This window comes from Acanthochromis polyacanthus, chromosome 12 (assembly GCF_021347895.1).
Source record: "Acanthochromis polyacanthus isolate Apoly-LR-REF ecotype Palm Island chromosome 12, KAUST_Apoly_ChrSc, whole genome shotgun sequence".
Taxonomy (NCBI): Eukaryota; Metazoa; Chordata; class Actinopteri; family Pomacentridae; genus Acanthochromis; species Acanthochromis polyacanthus.
In genome coordinates, this window is record NC_067124.1 from 33,486,670 (window position 1) to 33,506,946 (window position 20,277).

Sequence of the window (20,277 nt, forward strand, 5' to 3'; positions counted from 1 at the left end):
ACATTTCTGATCTGTGGTTACTGGTTTAACCCACCTCCCCAGCGCCTATTCTTGTCATAGAAATTCTTAATTTCTCTCTGCTATCATTTTGTCTTTCACCCTCACCCCAACTGGTCAAGGCAGACAGCTGCCCTTCCCAAGTCTGGTTCTGTCGGCGGTTTCTTGCTGCTAAAAGCATGTTTTTTTCTTCCCATGGTCACCACAAAGCTTTCTCAGACGGTATTGTTTAAACTTGCTGGGGATTTTTGTATTATATAATATTATGAAGTCCTACCTGTAGTATATGAAGTGTCCTGAGATGGCTTATATTGTAAATTGGTGCTCTATTAATAAAACTGAATGGAACTGAGCATGTACTGACAACCAAATCACTTGTGTTTAAGGGTTTTGTAAACTTATTTCGGTGATGTCTACTGTAGGCCTGCATCTAAATACTATTTCCCATAACATATGCTAATTACAACTTTGCAGACTCCACAGGAATGTCTTTTTTTCCCCCTTTGTTCTGTCTGAAAAAAAGTCCAAAACCTAGAGATATTCAGTTATTATGACACAAGACAAAGCAGACAATTCTGTCATTTCACAAGTAGAAACATGTGAAGTGTGAAATTATTCACATCTCCTCCTTGAAAAATGACAAACAATGAATCAGCTGTCAGAAAAGTTGGTCTAGGGCAAAACACAGCATAGTTTAGACAGCATGAGACTCAGTCTGCTATGCTTTCTTCTAAACTTAATGTTTGAGCTTTAAATGTGACCGTTTGCAGTAAATGTGGGATTGGAAGCAAAAAGCTTCCAAGCACTATAAACATTTTTATTAGTCATGTGGCTGGAATTTAGCTGGCCTGATCAGAATGAGATGAAAGTGTTTGTGGGATGAAAAAGTGGAGCAGACAGCAGTTGTCAAAGTAAGCAGGTGTGTGTGGAGACTAGCGTATGCAGACTTTTGGCGATAAGTCAGAGAAAGCTCTGTGAGTGCTAGTAAATTCTGGGCTAGATGGAGCACATCACCCCCTCTGCAACAATGGGAACAAGGCATTTTTCTGAAGTTGACATGTCTAATGAGCCACCAGCTATTTGTGAGCAGAGCATAAAGCCTAAATAGGTATGAAAAAGCTGTATTTTGTGTACAACCATGGTAACATTTCAGTGACAGAGATTTTGCTAGTTTATTTGCAGCAAATGTAGACAAAATGAGGTGCAACTTTAAGTGTCTAACATTGCAGGTTTACCTGTTTACAGAGCTTATCATTTACACAATGTAACTGATGAGAAAAGCCATTTTACGCTCAGTTCTGAGATATGTAGTCGTCCTAGAGATCTGATGTATCTAGAGCAGAAAACAGATAAACAGAAGAAACCATATTTTTCTTCATTTATGACTCCAGTCCAACAGAGCTGCTCCTGCTGCCTGCCACAGTAGTCTTTGCTCAGCTGCAGGAGTGGAAAGTTAGGAGGGAGTCTGGGGCTAATATGTGGTTCATGATGACACATAAGATGTGCAGTTGCTGCATTCTTTGCACAGCGAATCCAACTTAAACTCAAATGACTGAAATCATGAAGTGTAGCAGAATTAGTTGCCATCTTTGCCACATTAGGTCACCAGTGGTCTATACCATAGAGATGATGAATGGAGTCTTCACTTCCTGCCACCGGAGACACAAGTGACCTCAAGCCAGTATTATAAACCCTCTTTGTATGAAAGGGTGCATAGCCCTTACTGAAGTTATGCCAGGATTACAGTCCCTTGTGGGTGCAAACACAGACAGCTGCAGACACCACGGATGCATAGCTGTTCTTATGGTACTTTCTAATCTGCTTGAAGTACAAAATAGCATTCTGTGAATATGCACTACAAAATAAAATTGATAGATTTTGGTTTAAAAGGGAGTGCAGAGTTAATGCAATTCTACCAATGTGGCCAACAAATCGGAGGGTACATGGATGTCATCTACACCTTTTAATGTCAAGTTTTATTTGAGCCTATACACTCCAAATTCCCGTACACTAGTCTTATAGAAGTACTGTTTGAATTGAGTGAGAAAAATGTGCAGTGCAGTAAGGCTGAATGATTTGAGGTAAATATGTAATTGCAATTTTTCTGTCAATAGTGCAACTGCGATTTGATCTGAGATATAATTTAATAGCGCAAGAGGCACAGTGTAATTGATTTGAAATGCATGATTGAGCATTACCAAATGAGATTCTATCAAAAAAAAAAAGACTGTCACACAATAAAGATGGCATCAATCTGTAAAACCAGTGGCATAACAGTGGAGTGAGCCAGGAGTGCTTGACAATGTATGTTCATAAATGGAGCTTTTGCGATTTGGTAATTGCATTGCTTCAAACTGATTTTGATTTCAAATCAAGCAATTGTTCAGGTCCAAAGGACACAAAGTTGTTCTTAGTATACTACGTCCTGGTCATGTTGGAGTAGATAATCTGTGCCAAAAGAATCAAAATTGCTAATTTTGGCTTACCACTGAATACACAGCAATAGTAGCATGCAGGTTAACAGTACACAGAGATCCACACAGAACCTCATTTACACCTTGTGATAATGGAATGGAATTCATGTCAGCCGAACCCTCGCATACTTCAGAATACAGCCTTAGTACTGATTGTGTTTTAACTGACTGAAAAATATCTGCAGCGCACAAGTGAAATTAGTTGCATAAAGTTGCACATACTTACAATGATATGATAGTGGTTATATGAACATCATGTTTGATGTTTGCCAGCAAATATTCTGGATTTGATATTGGTCCTTTCGTGTTATGTAAACTGGATACCGAAATAAGACAAAAGAAACAGATTTTCCCTTCATTCCACTGGTCCATTCTTCAGCTGTGTTGCTTTATGTTTTGACTTTTTGTGCCGACCTTAAATCTTGCTACCCGCCCGTCTCTCACTGAGCTTCAACTTGTGAACACTGTTCTGCCAAAATGCAACAGAATTGGAGACAGATTATCTGGCTGAGCTGGAAATAAGTTACTTGCCTGGTGCAATTTTTAAAGAAGAAGTGCTGAGTGTCAGAGCTCTTTAGGAGCTTACGGACCATTAGTTGACATTAACTTTGAGTTGACCATGCACGGTAGTCACATTTGCAAATGTAATTTGATACTTTAACTTTAAAGCCGTTTTCATACATAACTTGTGTTTTTTCAATGAATTTGTGCCTGAAAGCTGTTGATTGAGGCATACTCTAAATGAAGATAATGCCATGTATTGTATTTAACAAACAGATGTCAGTATTTTGTGTCCACTCTCTGTATGTTGTAGGTCTGGGAACAGCCATTTCTGAATGAAACCCTACACGACCTCCCTTAGCTTTGTGTTGAACCTCTCTAATACAAAAGGCAGTCATGAAAAGAACAAGCAGAGAACAAGCAGGCACTGATGTCATTAAATTCTGAGGTCCAGACACTGGGAGAGATTCAAACATTTTTCACATTTCCAAACACGGAGATTAAAGGCTTATATTCAAGCTTTTATCTCATAAACAAGACGTCTAAGCAAAACATTTTAGTGCTTTGTGTGTTCAATGATCCTTAAGTGACCACTGAGAAAACCGCCATGCAACGCATGTGAATAGCTCTGAATGGATCACAACAAAGTCTGACATATCTGCTGAAAGACGAGACTTAACTTTACACAGCTTTAACCACAACAATGATGTAAACATGGCTCGCTTTCCTCACAGCTTCAGGAGACATCACTTATGGTTTACACCAATCGAGATTTTCACTCCTCTTTATACCCCAGACTAAGCAAAAGCAGACAATGTTTCTTTTACTCCTGCCGCAGAGGCAGATTGGGTAAGCGGTTTGTTCAAATGTAATTACAGCAGATTTTTTGGCTGCGAAATTTGACAATTTATTGTTAAATTCAAGAATTCTCTCCACTCGCAAATTTCCCAAGCTCCGTTGTTCTTATTAGCTTTTCTGAGTCACATCTTCTCTTCAGACAGACACTTTGAATCCTCTTGTAACCTACAGTTCAGATCCCAACTGCCCAACATGCCTGAAACGATTAAGCAGGCTTTTGGCTCAAATTCACACAAGGCATTGAGGCCTTTCTCTCCTTTTTTCTTTATCTATGGTTCTTTTCTTCTGCTTTTGAAGAATGTAACAAAGGTTGTCCAGTCTTCTCATGCTAAGGCCACTCTGAGTGGTCCCCTTGAGAGCCATGGGTGGGCCGACAAAAGGAGATTCTCCTGGTGCTTGAGCTCTTTATTTCAACTGCGCTCTCGAACGTGTGGAATGGAGGTGAGAACGCCGAGTGCTTCAGCTTCAGCGAGAAAGCCGCAGTTACTTTAAAATTGATAAAACATGGTTGAATTGCAGACGACTGATGAGATCCTCTTTAGTGATTCTTTAGATGAGTAATATTTGTAAAATCTTTACTTATTGAAGATCCCCTGTTGTGAAAAAGATTTTGACCTTGTTAACACTTCTGTAGGTTTTTTTTTTAAATATACTAGAAGACATGAGCAAAAATGCAAAGGATGGACATTTTTGCCTGGAAACTGCAGATAATCTTAAAAACATGGATTCAGACAGCCAGAGTTTCATATGTAACAAACTTAAGCAACCAATGCCATCAAGTAGCAGGGTATGACTGGTTAACAAGTGTTATTTTGCTGACCAAAATTATGATTTTACTAGCATTATATTTATTTTATTGTCAAGCCCTAGTTTGTTATTTCCTTTCCAATAGATTAAAAATATAATGAAGCACTGCCATGCGACACCCTCAAAAGATTCACTGTCACATTGAGGAGGGCATGACCACTGATATAACAGACATGGTCAGGTCAGGTCAGGGAACAATTTAATACACTGATCAATGACTATTTGCCTGTATGCTAGAGCTTTCGTTTTGGCAACCTCCCAGGCCGATTCCCGGTCGGTGTTCACCCTCTGGCAATTCCAATTGATCTGCCTCAACCAAGTGAAACGTGGACACCCTCTGGGACATGCCCAACCCGCAGGAGTCCCAGCAATGAGATAATGCTGAGCATGGTCACAATCCACACAGAGTTGGTGATCCCAAATGATGCAGAGTCTCGCCAAACAGTTGCTCATTGGACATGAAGTCCTGCCAGTGATAGCCCAAGATCTTTCTAAGGCATGTAGCATCAAAGGAGTCGAGTCTCTGAGTCAAACAGAGTCAGCATCTTACATCCATAGAGCAGGACCGTCAGGATGAGAACTCTGAAGCCCATGATCTTAGTGCTTCCATGTAGATATCGGCATCGCCAAACACTCCTGTTAAGTGAGTTCATCACTCCCCAAGCACAGTCAAAACATCTTTCAATTTCAAAAGGTACAACTGCCGGAAGAATGGATGTCACTGCTGAGATATACCACATAGCATATAGAATTGCAGCATTTGCAAATTGCTAATTGCATTGTTACAATTCATGATTTTGATTTTAAATTGAATTATCATTCAGCCTTTCTGTGCTATTATTATTCTTTAGCATTTGTTTCCAGATCGAACGTTAAATATTCCAAGAATACAACTTGGCATTGTGTAGCATAGTTTTACAATGTTTGAGCAGTGGCAAGGTGGCAGATGGAGATGGGGCAAGAATTCACACATCTGCACATTCAAATGGTAGCAATGGTGTAGAGTTGCATTAAGGGCTGTGACCAAGAAGTATCTTCAAGTTAGAACAATCTGTTGGTTGTTTTGCCAATTAATTGATTAGTTGTTTGGTTCAAATGGTGAAAAATATTGATCAGTGTTTTCCAAAGTCCAAGGTGACAACTTTAAGTATCTCATTTTATTCACAACCCAACAGTATCTTACTTCCTGTCAAAGATGAGTGAAGAAAACAGAAAATATTCACTTTTTTTATTTATATCTGCAATCAGAGGATTTTCTTTTAAAAATCCAAAATCTGATTGATCAGTTACCAAATTGCCAATTAATGTAACAGTTAAAAACTAATTGCTCAGTAATGTCGGCTATCTAAGCCATTTTAAGGCGTGATTTGATCATTTTAATAGAGAATCCTTCTAAATCTGTAATTTGTTTTTATTGGTTAAAGCAATGCCTGGAGAGGAACTTTACCTTCTTGCTCCTGCTTTATTTGTATCAAATTACACTGTGAATGCTGTGACTGCATTCTAGATTTTTTTACATTTTACAGCACTCCTGACTCCCTTCCTCCCTGCTTTGTTCAGTGTATACTGAACAGAAAACGACTTGTTGTGGGCTTCACACTGAAAAGGATATTCTGTTTCATTAGAGACTCTACAATATAAATATAACTTATCCCTCCTCTGGCCTGCACTTGAGCTTACATCAGCTCTAAAAACAACAACTGCAGTTGTTACTTGGCCTTGAACATGTTTGAAGATGATAAAGGGAAACAGATACCTGACAGCTAATATTTACAGTGGATCAATATATGGTCTACAATATCCAGAAGCATTCCACAGCTGTGGATCATAGCTGCACTCTGGGTGGCTGTGCTGTTGTGAACCAGAACACGAGTGGACAGCTTTCAGAGCATTAACACATCACCACAGAACACCACATAGTTTCTGCTGTTGCCAAATAACTCGGGATGAATATGCCTGAAGTTTCTGTTGGCCTGCAGCCAGCTACCACAACACAAGGTGAAACACTGAAAGCTGCAGGTGTTCCAGAGCTACAGCGCAGTGAGGAGAGATAAAAAAGGACATTGTTAATCTGCCTTACACTATAAAATGAAATGGCTACTGTTTGCATGATAATAGAGAAACATAAAATCTGTAAAGTTCTTCTGCCTACATCATCACAGGGTTTAAGAAGCTCACAAGTCAGGATCATAGAGAGGCACTATGAGGTAAAAGAAGATACAAGTATCACAGGGACAATGCCTGCTTCATATAACAGAAAAACTCTATTTTATAGATAAATCTAAACTATTTTTCTCCAGAAAACCAAAGTGACAATTTCATTAAAATTTGTTTAATTCTGACAAACTGTATGTCACTGTAAAATATGAGATGCTAACAAAATGCTTCAAATTAAAGTGGAAAACTGAAGGATTCAAAAGAAAACAATACAAAAAAAATAAAAGGAGGGCTTCCTAATTAAATCAGTAGTGCAGCTATGACAAAAATCCAAGTTTCTATTAAATCCCTTGTTGCAAAAAAATTTAACTGTATATTAAGCAAAGCACAATATTGACACGGTGGATGTCTGACAAGTCCAAAGCAACTAAATCAACTCTTTTTTGTCCTTATAGTGTATATTTTTGTTTAACTTTGGCAGTAGCTTCAACTCTTAAAATACAAGCTTATTCACAGCACAATTGTCTTCAGCTCATGTGTGACGATGTTGGAAAAAAAACTATGCAATAAAATCAGATTTGGAAGTCACTGCTGGTTAACATGTAGTTATTATGCTGCATTTCAGTTTCTGTTTGATACTTGTTTCATTGTCTGACAACAGAAACATAAATAAGTGAAAGAACAGGGTTTTTGGGAATGTAGTATAATCCAATATAAGTGAGCACAGGGAGCAGGAGAGAAGTAAACACATGCAAAGTGATTGGGTGCTTTTCTCATGTGCTAATGCCACTATTGCATTTCACCAAAACTCTGTACAATACACCAACTAGCTTTTTGTTCTATGATTTACATTTAGAGCTCTATCAATCTTTCAAATATTTGCTTTTCTGGAATCTTTTACAGAGAACCAAGTCGGACATTTCGTGCTGTCAAAATCAAATCAGCTGATGTCATGGTACAACAAATGTAGATTTCGTGAATAGTGTAATAATCAATTTAAGTAAAAAAGAAAGAAATATGTCAGTTAAAAATGTTCACAACTGATCGACTAATCACAGCAGCTCCAGATTCAGACATCTTGGGCCGAACTGTGAAAGTACAAGGCATTCAAATATTTACAACTGTGCCCTTCTCCCCACACTAGAACAATAAATCTGATCCAGTTTCATGAATGGCCTTTTGTGTCCAGCCATTTTCACGTCCCTCTAAACTCACTCCTAAACAAGTCGTATCAATCTTTATTCTCCCAGCTGATGTCAGCTTAAAGCCTAAATCAATCTCGGCACATGAATGTGACGAAAATCCAATAAATCCCCCTTCAAAGCAAAACAGCAATGGTAAATGATTCAGTGCTAGCTATCTGTGGCAACATGACTTGATCCAAGGTGAGAGAAGAAACAAGCCTGATTCATACAACACCAGATGAGTGACAGTTACTGTAACGACAAACAGAGGAAACCTTAAGTGTTTCGGTTCTCTTCAGCATTTCTCATATTCTCCTGATAGATGCAGCGAGGGGAAAGAGACGTTTCCTTACAAAGAAGTTGACATCAAAGCGGAGGGAAAGAAAAGGAGCCAGCATGACATGTGAGGGAGGATGCGAGATGAATTCCATGGCACACTAGGATTTGGCTGAGGGCCAGTGGGGTACTCAGTTAAAGGTCAGGGTTTTTTTTCTTGTCAATTCTGGCACTCAGAGTCTTCCTGCCCATATAGTATAACCATTACCCCAAACTCAAATCTCAAATATGACAAGGATGATAGATTAAGTAGTCTGAAACTCTGCTAAAAGTGCAGAGATAGATGATATATGGTGTCATGTGCAGACATACTGTATGGAGGCCCATTTGGTAGAGCATACGGGGCATTAAAAAAAAGACATTTTTCAGTGTAGCGGGCAAAAAGGTACAGTGACAGGCTAACAGATTAACGGAAAAGAGCAAATTTATCTATTTTGATCGCCGTTTACCAGTTTAAACCTCTAAACCCTATGCAGTTTGGCCATTTTTGGCTCCTATCATATTTTTACTTAATGTGGGCTCATTTTTTCACAACAATATAAAGTCTTTGACCTTTGTATAAACAGCACAGCCCTGGCTAGCAGTAGAAGGAACTTAAACATGTCTTGTATGCACTTTGGTACAGTCACAAAACCAGAAATCACAAAAAACAAAATTGAAATTCTTTGATTATTTTATAAAAAAATTAAACAGATTTTGCTAAATGTTACCAATACTGGGAATAAATGGAGGTTGTACATACTGTAGATATTTAACTACTCATGTTTTTAATTTGTTTCCATGCTTGCCTCCTGTCTGCTCTGTGTAAACACAGCCTGCGCATGATGTCGAATTTTAGTTTTTTTCAGAATTGGTGTAATGCAAACACATTTTTGATTATAACTTAAATAAGACATGCATAATTAGGTGACTTTGATTGAATATGTCAATTCTAGGCTTAGATTTCATCAGAGTGAGAACATTCAGAAAGCTGGAAATCAAGATGACTTTGTTCTTCTGGCTCTTATAAATGGTGTAATTTTGGCACTTTCTTAGAGAAAACATGCCTTTCAAAGCTGCCAGTGGGATTTGGGGCTCAGAAGGTTAAGTCAGTTTCGGGGCAAAAAAATGCCAGGCATGTGAGGATTTGCTCCTCTTCTGAATATAGCAGCTGAATATTTCTGTGAGACAAAAACATGCAATCTGATGAATCTTTATGAAATTGATAAAACTGTGAGGGGCACTTTTCACCATTTGCTGACTTTAAAGACCAATTCATTAATTAACCAAGAAAACAACTGCAGTACCATTCAAAAGTTTGGGGTCACCCAGGCAATTATATGTTTTCCATGAAAAGCCACACTTATTTATGTGCTAACATAATTGCACAAGGATTTTCCTTTCAACACAATTAGCCTTTCAACACAATTAGCTAACACAATGTAGCATTAGAACACAGGAGTGATGGTTGCTGGAAATGTTCCTCTGTACCCCTATGGAGATATTCCACTAAAAATCAGTCGTTTCCAGCTAGAATAGTCATTTACCACGTGACCAATGTCTAGACTGGATTTCTGATTAATTTAATGTTATTTACATTGAAAAAAACACTGCTTTTCTTTAAAAAATAAGGACATTTCTAAGTGACCCTGAACTTTTGAACGATAGTGTATATCGGTATAATAAGAACAAATGAGTTCAATTAAAAACAGTTAATTTTATCTTGACAGTAAATTCATCCAGATAAATGCTCAGTAACTATGCGTTTCCTTCATCTGCTGTTTTCTTGTTGTCCTGCATCCGTTGAGAACACACAAAAACGGCAAACAAAAGCAGCGCAAAGGCACCTCAAACCTCAGCCGTAAACCACTACAGACCCCTGTGAAAGCATAAATAAACACCTCTGCGCAGACAACAAACAAATGCTGGTTTATGCAAAAGGGGAAAAAAAACAAACTCAGATTCATTCCAAATGTTCCTTCCTGCCAGCAGTCAGCTGTTTGGAGTCCGTGGTTGCTGAGGTTACACACCTGTCCACTTCAACCAGGCCTGCTCTGGTTCTCACTGCGGCGGGGAAACCCAGAGCGCTTTACTTTAGTGCATGACTCTTCGCTCATACGTCACGATGTGCCGCTTTGAAAAACTACATTCTGGTATTAGTTATACCAATTCTGACCTATCTGTCATCTGATTTTCTGACAAGGCCTTGGCTCGTCCTTAGAAGCGAAATCAGAGGAATAAAAGGGATGGGAGATAATTCACTGCATTGAAACTCTATAATGAGGCATCCCTTGTAATCCACAGGGGTATATTGTCTGCTGGTCAGGCGGCACGCTCGCCCTTCTGCCTCAGTCCTGTAAACACAGCAAGAAAAGGAGGGAAAAAAAGCTCCCCTCATGGATGAAAACAGCGCTCTTCTTTTCTGGATGGGTGAGGAGCAGCGCTGAGAGGCCTTCCAACTGGAAACAGATGGCTTCTTAATGTGTGCATGCCTTTGGATGAGCGTGTACGAGCCTGCGAGGGTGCTTATATGAATTAATGTTCTCCCACTTGGTACAGTATGTGAAGCAAATCTGCAAAAGAGCCAGAAATTAGGTGTAATCCACCAAAAAAAAAAGAAGAAAGTTGTGTTTTAGTCGTGAAACTGAAGAAAAAAAACATACATCGCTGTAATGACACATCAACCTAAGCTGTGCTGTTGTCTCTCTGCATGTGCTTGTTGGGCTCATGGCCAAACAGAAAGTATATAAAATAGCAGAGCGAGCTAAAATGTGAGCAGAGGGATACCATGAACCCTTCCGATGGTCTAGTTCTGCTATCGGCTGCGATGTGAAGAGCGAAACTCATTCTCACTTGTTTGCTGCCTCAGATTTCTCTTCTTTGGCGCAGCGTTGTTTAGGTTGGCCTTCCAGGGTGACTCTAAGTCCATGCTCCTATTTTGAGGGTCTCTTTGAGGCAAGTTGACGTGATGAGAGTCCAGGCTATTTGATCTCCCTCTGTGCTTCATGGGTGCCATGTGATATACGTGTTTTTAACTATTCCCCTCTGGTTTGGCACTACCCAGTCACACAAGCCGTGACTGGATATTTGATTTTATTGCTTTAATGTGACTCCAACGTCTGGTGCAAGTCTGAGGATGTTCCCCATGCACACAGTTGGACAATCCAAAGGTGCAGCGTGACAGAATAACCCTCCAAACTCAAAGAAAACAAAAGAAATCAAGTTCAAGTCACATTGTCTCTAAAAAGTAAACAAAACACCACATTTACACTATTTATCAAAGCCAGAATCTTTAAAAATCAGACCGAATCCTTGGAATTTCAACTTAAAAAGTGCCATTTTAAGCTCAAGATCATTATATTTAATCAAAATCATATTATTCTATGCCTCATTTATAAATCTGCCAAAAAGAAACCATTTTCTCCAATCAGACTCTGTGGAAAAAAAACTCAATTTTACACGTTGGCACAACCAGGAGGACTCAGCTGCGAGCAACAGTCATGAGAAAAAAATGTAGGGACTTTTCAGGTGAACTGTAAACTGTGTTTAAACAGGATAGAAAGACGAGTATGGAAACAGAGTTCAAAATGTAAGCATGTAAGTTGCACAACTGCCAATAATTTCAGTATTGGATACATATTATACATGTCTGTTCCTTTTTTTTTTTTAATTTTCGTGGGTCAATTAAATAAATGCAACTTTTGTGTTTTCTCTTTTCTTTAAATTTACAGCATTGTAGCTGTCACACTGCACAAAAGGCATGGCTAAGTTCTCACTTTTAGAATTCTAACCATTGTCGTGCTGCAGGAATTTACATTTCAGCGCAAAATGAGCCCACAGTGAGTGAAAATGCGACAGTGGTCAAAAGTGCCCAGAAACCGTTTGAAGTTCGGAGGGTTAAATGGATACAAAAGTAAAAAAAAAAGCAGAATAAGCTTTGATTTTCTAAAAATAATCTTCACCACTGCAGAGAGCTGGATACCACCTGTAACCCTTTGGTGTAATTAAATCCTTTGGCTCTTTGTAAAATGACAGAATGACATTTCAAGGTGATCTCAGGCTTTTTAATGGGCAGGTTAACTGCTGGAATTGCTTTTATGTGTTTGGACAAAAGTGCAGATGGCTTAGTAGAGATCTGGCAGAGTGCGTGGAAAAGACAGCCTCTGTGGTCGGGAATACCCCGATCACCCCCATGTGATCTTATCTGGTGCTGACATCCCGCACATCCACACCCTCACACATAATGACGCATTAATCAGATGAATAAACACATATGAAAAGCCCACACTTTAACAGTGTACGTTTCCATGCAGTTAAGCTGTTTGTCACTCTGAATCTTCCAACTTAGTCTGCAGACTGCAACTGTAATGAAATTTACTGCTCTTCCATTTGAACAACCACAGAGTTTGCAGTTGTCAACCTGAAGATCAAAACTACCAATTTGACAAAATTATAGCATGAAAGAGAAACACAAGTCAACAGCGGTCACAATGAATCATAGGCATGAGCCCAGATTATAAGAGGTTGTAAAAGACAAGGCAGATAATCCACTAAGAATGTGTCGCCTCTGATTACAGCTGTCACTCTTCGGCTGGGATCGGCAGGCTGACAGATGAACCTGTTCTTAAAGGGGAATACTGACAAATTCCAGCTTATGATTCTCACCTGTGGGAATAATAAGCACTTGCCAATAAATAAATAAAAAGTTTGTACTACCCACACTAATCTTCCATGGCTCCATATAGAATGATTTGCACATATGTGACTTTGACCACATCATTTTCTGGGGATTGAGGAGAATTTTCTGGATAGCCAATGACACATTTACCACATTAAAAAAAAGCATTGCATAAATGCCATTAATTGCTAGAAGAGCAGCTTCTGAGAAGCAAAAATGCTTATGATTACAGAACACATGTGATATTCGTTAATTCCTAACTCCCCATTTAAACATCCTGCGACGACAGTCAGTCTGTCTGCAGCCTCTCCGTACCGTCACATCACGGCAAACTCCAGCAGCTTCAGAAACAAAATTGCACATAAGAAGAGGACCTACTGTACTTGCAGACAATACCAAAATAAGCACAAGACTGCTTTAATCAGGCCCTCGATACCACATCTAGTCCACCGACAACAATAACAGCCCGGCAATTTAAACAGGCTGTGGCCAGTGCTAACACGCAAAGACGGATAAGTTGTGTTTGTTTTCTAAATCCCAAGATGTTGTTCTGGTCGTACAAATACAAACAAAAGATCAGCCCTGCTGGTTATCTAATGGCACAAATACAAAGTTTTCTTTGTTCTCCTCAAAGAATTAATGTTCACAATAACTAATACTTTGTATGGATACAGAACAAGGCTCCAGATTAACTTTTTACATTGGCTGCAATAGTGAAGCTAACTTTATTTTGACATACCAGCACTTAAATTGAGTGCCTTTTAAGTGTTAGATTTTTTTGTCTTTTGTCAGTTCCCATACACATTGATAATTACTCAACACTTGATGTAACTGAGTGTGAACAGGAATATAGGTGCAGATAAGTTCACTTTCTTGACACGTTGTGCATTTTTAACTCTTCTGTTCACAACATTGGTGTTCCAACAGCAAAAGTGCTGTCCCAAGGCATTTTTTAGCTGCAGTATTTGAAATAAATGCAATACAAAATCTTCCCCACTGAATTATACATCAGTGTTTCAAAACCATTAAGAATCCATTTGTGGTTGTACATGCTTTGGTGTGGCCGATTTACATACAAAGTCTTATGCAGTTTAGAGTGTTGACAAGAATGTAACTTAGCTTTTTTTTCCTGAGGCGAGAATTTACAGATGTCACTGAAATGCCTCATATGCATCGTTAAACGTTGCAATTTACAGATGTTCCATAAACACCTCACATACATAAGGAAACAATTCAATTTTTCAGAATTCCATAAACACTTCACAGGCATTGGTAGATGCTATTAGGCAGCAATGCACAGAGAAGCCTCTAGTCCCCACTCTGTTATATGGGGATGCTATTAGGGCAGCAGTGCAATGAAAAATTTGCCAATTCAAAAAAAACTGATTTTATCTACTTCACTCCACCTCTAACCCTAACCCGTGCAATATGATGTGATGTACGTGCAATATCCCCTACATATTCCTGGACAATTGTTAGTACATTACTAATTCCTTGTAGCATTCAGATTCATTTATCAGATTTTGTCTTTTATTACTCTTTTAGAATGTTTTGTTTTGGAAATTTTTGTAATTCCTCTTTTGATTGAATACTTTCTATTTTGATTCATGTACTGTTTTTTTTTTAAACTCCAATGTGCCAAGACTGTCTGTTTGCACACAAATGGCAAATATAAATCTTGAATGTTGAAACTGGTAAGCGAGACACAGACAGACTTGCAAAATGTCATAACGCCCTGATACGACCAATGAATTGTTTTTTATTTGCACATTTTTGTCAACAAAACGGTCACACTCTGGAGCCATACACTGGCAAAGATCTCCTCCTGTGCAATGTCTATTACATTTTCAAACCTTATATGTATATTATCGGGAAGCACTGACTTTAGCCTTTGAGCTTCAGAAAGACTCATAATGGAAACCAGACAAGAGAAATACAAGTACATGCCATCAGCGCTTCATTTGCATTAAAGGTCATTGGTTACAAAACAGGTCAAGTTCATTAACACACATTTAGATAAAACACTTTGCATTGCCAGGCGGATACTTTTAGTACACAAAGAGACTGGACTCATTCACTTTGTGATTACTACCAATTACTGTGCCAGAGCAGGATCGGTAAAAAGCAGTTTAATAAATCATTAGCTCTTTGTGTGAGACGTTTCCTTCCTCCTCTTTGTCGCACAGATTTCTGCCTCGTCTCTGCAGAGACGTATGTATGTGTGCGCTAATGACTATGATTAAGACAGCCTGGATTAGGTCCTGCTGTGGCTCATGACACACGTACACACAGAAATCTGGCTCTGTGATGTGTAAATCTGGAGAAAACCGAAAAAACCAAACAACACAAACAAAGAGATGTACTACTTAATTAAACTTGAAATACACGCAATGGGGTTTTCCACAAAATAGTGCTAAATGACACAGATTACGATACACACAGTTGTAACCAGCTCATCACTCATGTTCAGGGAGGGGGCCCCTGGGATAAACAAAATATCTTAACAGCGTGGGTGTGCTAATCCACCACACAGTCCTTAAGTAGGGAGACACTTTGAATCAAAAAAAAGATTACCAGAGTTTCAGAAAATCCGTGTGAGCCATTCTGACGCACAGTTTGTAACACAGGGAAGTTTTTATGTAATACATAACAACCAACTTTCATTATACAAAGACAGCAAAGTAAGGTTAACGAGGTCACTGACGGTAACAGGGCTCTTCTTTGGGGTCACTTTGGACTTAGAAAATGCTCCTAATGCAGAGCAAACGCATGACCTAAAGAAAACCGCGCCATACGTCTAACGAATTATCTCGTATGCGGAGCAGGAAAATCACCTAGTAACTCTGTGCTCGTGGGGCTACGAGGTAAGCCCACTAGTCAGATAAAATTAAGCTCAAATGTCTGCGCAAGTTAGTGGAACGGTGACCACCTCAGCTCAAGGAAAATAAATCAGCCAGCCACACAGACAGTCACCGAGGGAGACTAGAGAAGGGCAACAGGTGGCTGTCAACTTAGAGAGAAAGAGGGTCATCATCCACTTAGAGACGAGCGGCAAGTCTGTCTGTTGCTCCCCAGGCTCTGCTAAGCCCAGCCAAGCACCAGCAGGAGGAGAGAATAAGGTAAAGCCAGTTCAGGGTAGCGTTCAGCCAAATATTCACAAGCACAGCCACGCTAAACATGTGATCTGTTACATCAGGCGCTTACTAGTAATGTGTTTTGGTGATGCGCTGTTATACAATCGGGGAGCATCGCCTAGCATTATTATTAACAATAGGAATTTGGTAATGTCTAATCTAATATATGATAGGTTTACTGTATCAATTACATAATTACGGTGTCAGAGGCATCAAAGAGGAATCATCCGCATGTGAAAACTTGACCTCAGCAGGTTCAAGCAGAAGCTGTCTCTCATTTCTCGTGTGTCTCACCAATAGTTTAATGAGCTGTCAGGACAGAACAATCTGAGTAAAAAGATCCACTGGAGATTCCAAACTTTTCCACTACATGTCAGTCTGTACGATAAATAACCAGAGAATCAAAGATACCTCTCAGATCATACTGACCTCATTCAAATGAAAAATGTCTGTGTCTTCGGTTTACTTCGACTTGCGCCGGAGAAAAACAACCAAATTCAAAATCTGACAATTTACAGCTTAATAGCCTTTGCAGACTTTGGGTTATTTTTGCACTTGAAGCCTGTAGGAGGGACCGAGTGTGTGTGTGTGTTTATGAGAGAATATGTGCTCCACGTTCTGCTGCTAACAACCCCTACTGCTTAATAGCATTTTAAAAGCTGGTGTATTAATTTCTTGCACCAATAAACACATTTTAAACAAGGAATCAAATCTGATAACACCTACTTTTCAGTTGCATCTTTCCAGAAAGATGCAGGAAAAGCAAGCCTAATTGCTTAAACCATAATCTGACAATCTGACAGTAAAAGCGAAGGCATCCTTGGTTTAATCAAAAGCCAACTTCTGAGGCACGCTGTGTGTGTCTGCACGCTCACGCCATGCGGATGCATATGTTTTCACTCAGCTCTTTGTGCTAGCTCCCTCACATTACTCAAAGACACCAGGAGGCCCAATTAAACAAAGTGACAGAACACAGTAACTCTAAAAACATAAAATGCTTTCAGTCTGCGCTCCATGCCAGCGTTTTGTTTTCTCAGCGTGTTGCTGAAATGCCGCTAATTGTCACTCAAATTAAGATTCTCGGGTATTTCCCGCAAACTGCCACTGTGTGAGTTTAACAAGCACCTAAATAAAACAATCCACTGGTGACAGAGCTCATTAAAGCCCTTACCTCACTTCTGATACAGACTCGGGAATACAAATTGACCATCACAGACTGAGAAGTGATGAATGTGCAGTTCAGAGCAGAAGACAGTTTGCCACTCACCGATGCAGGCGTGAACTCTGACTGAAAGCTGCGTTCGGAGAATAATGCTGTGTTTCTTGCCTCTCCTGGGAAGAAAAATAGACGGAAAGCAGCATGTTAGAAGAATATTAGTGTCACTATCATTATTATTTACATCTGTATGGGCTATACATTGATCAGCCGCATCATTAACACCAGATGAAGTGAATGACATTGATGAACTTATTACAATGCAGTGTTTTGCTGGGACACACTGGGTCAACACTTTCACTTGCACTACCTAGTAGAGCTAAATGGCATGCAAAAATTGTAATGCAATTATTGTGACAGATATTGCGAACATTTTTTAGCAGTAGCGGTCATTTTTGTATTCCTTTTCGCCTAAAACAAATAGAAAAATGATTTTGCTGCAATCTGCACCAAAAACAAGTACATTCCAAGGTGTCCCCTTTCTTCACCCCAAGTCAGCTGGGATAGGCTCCAGCCCCCCCGCAACCCCAATGATGGATGGATGTTCATCCCTTTTACCCACCTAGACATTGTTGCAGACCAGATACATGCTTCATGACAATAGCACCCCAGATGGCAGGACAATGCACCCCACCAAACGACAAGAAAAAGACTCAAAATGGCTCGAGGAACTTGACCAAGAGTTCAAAGTGTTGACCAACATTTTAAACTCCCCATATCTCAAAACCATTTGAGCATCCTAAGCTCAGACTCAATCTACAGGACCCAAAGCATCCACAAGGGGAGCCTAAATAACAACATACAAGCGGTTATAATGTTTTGGATGATTGGTATATGTACTTTTGCTTGTGTATAAGCAAACACAGCTGTGCCAAGACAGGGGAAAAAAATGTCTGATGTTCTTCATCTAAAGCAAACACCATTAGGCCAGATATAAGCAAGTGCTGACATGACAATATAACTGAGTAGCTACCGTTCAAAGGTGCAAAATGATCTTCAAAGCAAATTCTTCTTCTGTAAGTTATTCCATTCGGTGTTACTCAAATCCTTCGACATTTGCGGTTTGAACAGGTTTTCATAGGTGAAAATGAAGGATGGGAGCAACTCAGAGGTCAGCTCCACCTTCTGTGTTAATGGAGATGTGCCAAGACCCTATCACCATCCTGTCAACTGCGTACAATGTCTGAATGACAACCGAAAACAAAGACGACAACAATGCAGCCCGATTCCATTCAGTCGGTGAAAGTGAATGTGAGAGCGGTGCACTTTGTAGTCCTACAAAAGACAATTTGCATGCTTAGAAACCTCACTTTCTAATGTGTTTATAAAGACTGAAGTCTGTAAAATTTGCTATTTGATGCAGAGAGCTGGCATTAATGTAGATGTAGAATCCAATAGTGCAATAGTACATCTCTCGATACTTTCCAGTTTCCCTACTTTGTCTGCGGCACCTTCAAGCCCACTTATTAAATGGGTAACATTTAAATACTTTCATTTTTCAAAAAGTTCAGACATTTTCTTTACTTTAGAGTTGGACACTATAATTCGGCTCATTCCAGTCCCGTGTTGTGGGCGGTTTGCTGACCCTTTTGGATCACAGATTGTATCATTAACCTCCCAAGCACCTACAGAAACATACAAACAAACCCAGCAGACACAAATGTAGACAAGAGCACAGCAGGTAGAGTTGCAAAACACCCCCTCCTTTCTAATCCGGTTCATTGACAAATGGGCTTTTATGCCGCCTGCACAAAGGTTGCGCGATTGTTCCGACGGGCGCGGTGCCAGCGGTGGACCGTCCCTGTGAGCGACCATCATGCAGGAGTGGGTCTGACAGAAAAAGCCTATCAGCACAGAAAGGCTAACAACTGCATAACTGCACCACACACCCAGACAGACATACTGAGACGGCGTTGATATGCACACGGGGAGATTACATGGCAGGGGGTAGTCTGTTTACGCTCACTGTTTATCAAATATAATATCCAGCAACAAGGCGGAGGCGACACAGGAGCAACATCTGTCAACATGGACCTTCGCTGGCGAGATGAGAAGCCGAACGAGAACTTAATCCCCTGCGATGCTGTTGAGGGCAAATGGGTAACTAGAGCCATTTTGTCACGAACGTCTGCTTTCTCTCCGCTGAGCTGCAACAGTATCCCTGTGCTTAACCGAGACCTGAGGCTACGCAGGCCAACGTGCTCATTATCAAATTATACAAACGTGCATGGAATAAAGTGAGGTTTTCAGACCCCACTCGCCAATTAAACATGAAAATTGGTCACTCCCACAGACAGTGCTGCAGGCCTCAAACGGGTGGAGTCCAACGTTAGAAATAATCATAAGTATAAGGAATGTCAGCCCAATAACAAATTGACTACATGTCGGTGCACTGAATTCTTCGGTCCTCCTCTGTGCCAGAATGTTCTGGTTTCTTCCAGTGGTGGTGGGACTGTATAATGAACCTAAGCCACTGGTCAAATTAAACCTGATTCATCATGTTTTTCAAATACTTGCTGACACAATTTTTAAAAAACTGTAGTCATGTTTCCATGTAATTATCAAGCAAATTTGAAGGAAACTTATGTAAAGACTGCATATTGTCTTCAGAAGGTTCAGAAATAATCGGTTGTTTTGCCTTTCACAAGACAAAAACTAAGAACAGTCATTAGGAAGTGTTTTGAATTATTGGTATCAGCAATGTTTCAAGTTGTCTACAGGCAGAGACAGCAAAAGATCTGATTATGTGTGTTTAATGTCAGAACTTATTCGACAAAAGCGTTTCTATCACGCTTTGTGATGCAATAGGACAAAAACCACCTTAATTGAGCCGAAGAACATTTAGGAAATTGGATAAAGTCTAAAAAATGTACACTTTCCATTAAAATTTCTAGAGCAAAATTTAAAAAAAAAATTATCTTATGCACTCTAAAAAAGTAATTCAAGAGACCTGAGA

The 20,277-nt window shown here is 39.6% G+C and overlaps 1 protein-coding gene across 3 annotated transcripts in view; it reads right to left on the reverse strand.

Annotated features, from left to right (window-relative positions):
• The window catches only part of fhod3b (formin homology 2 domain containing 3b), a 121,431-nt gene that overhangs the window by 87,031 nt on the left and 14,123 nt on the right, over positions 1–20,277 (reverse strand). For all 3 annotated transcript variants that reach the window (XM_051956556.1, XM_051956557.1, XM_051956558.1), the window contains exon 3: positions 17,373–17,437. In XM_051956556.1, the coding sequence (XP_051812516.1) occupies positions 17,373–17,437 (65 nt within the window). The remainder of the gene's footprint in view (positions 1–17,372; positions 17,438–20,277) is intronic.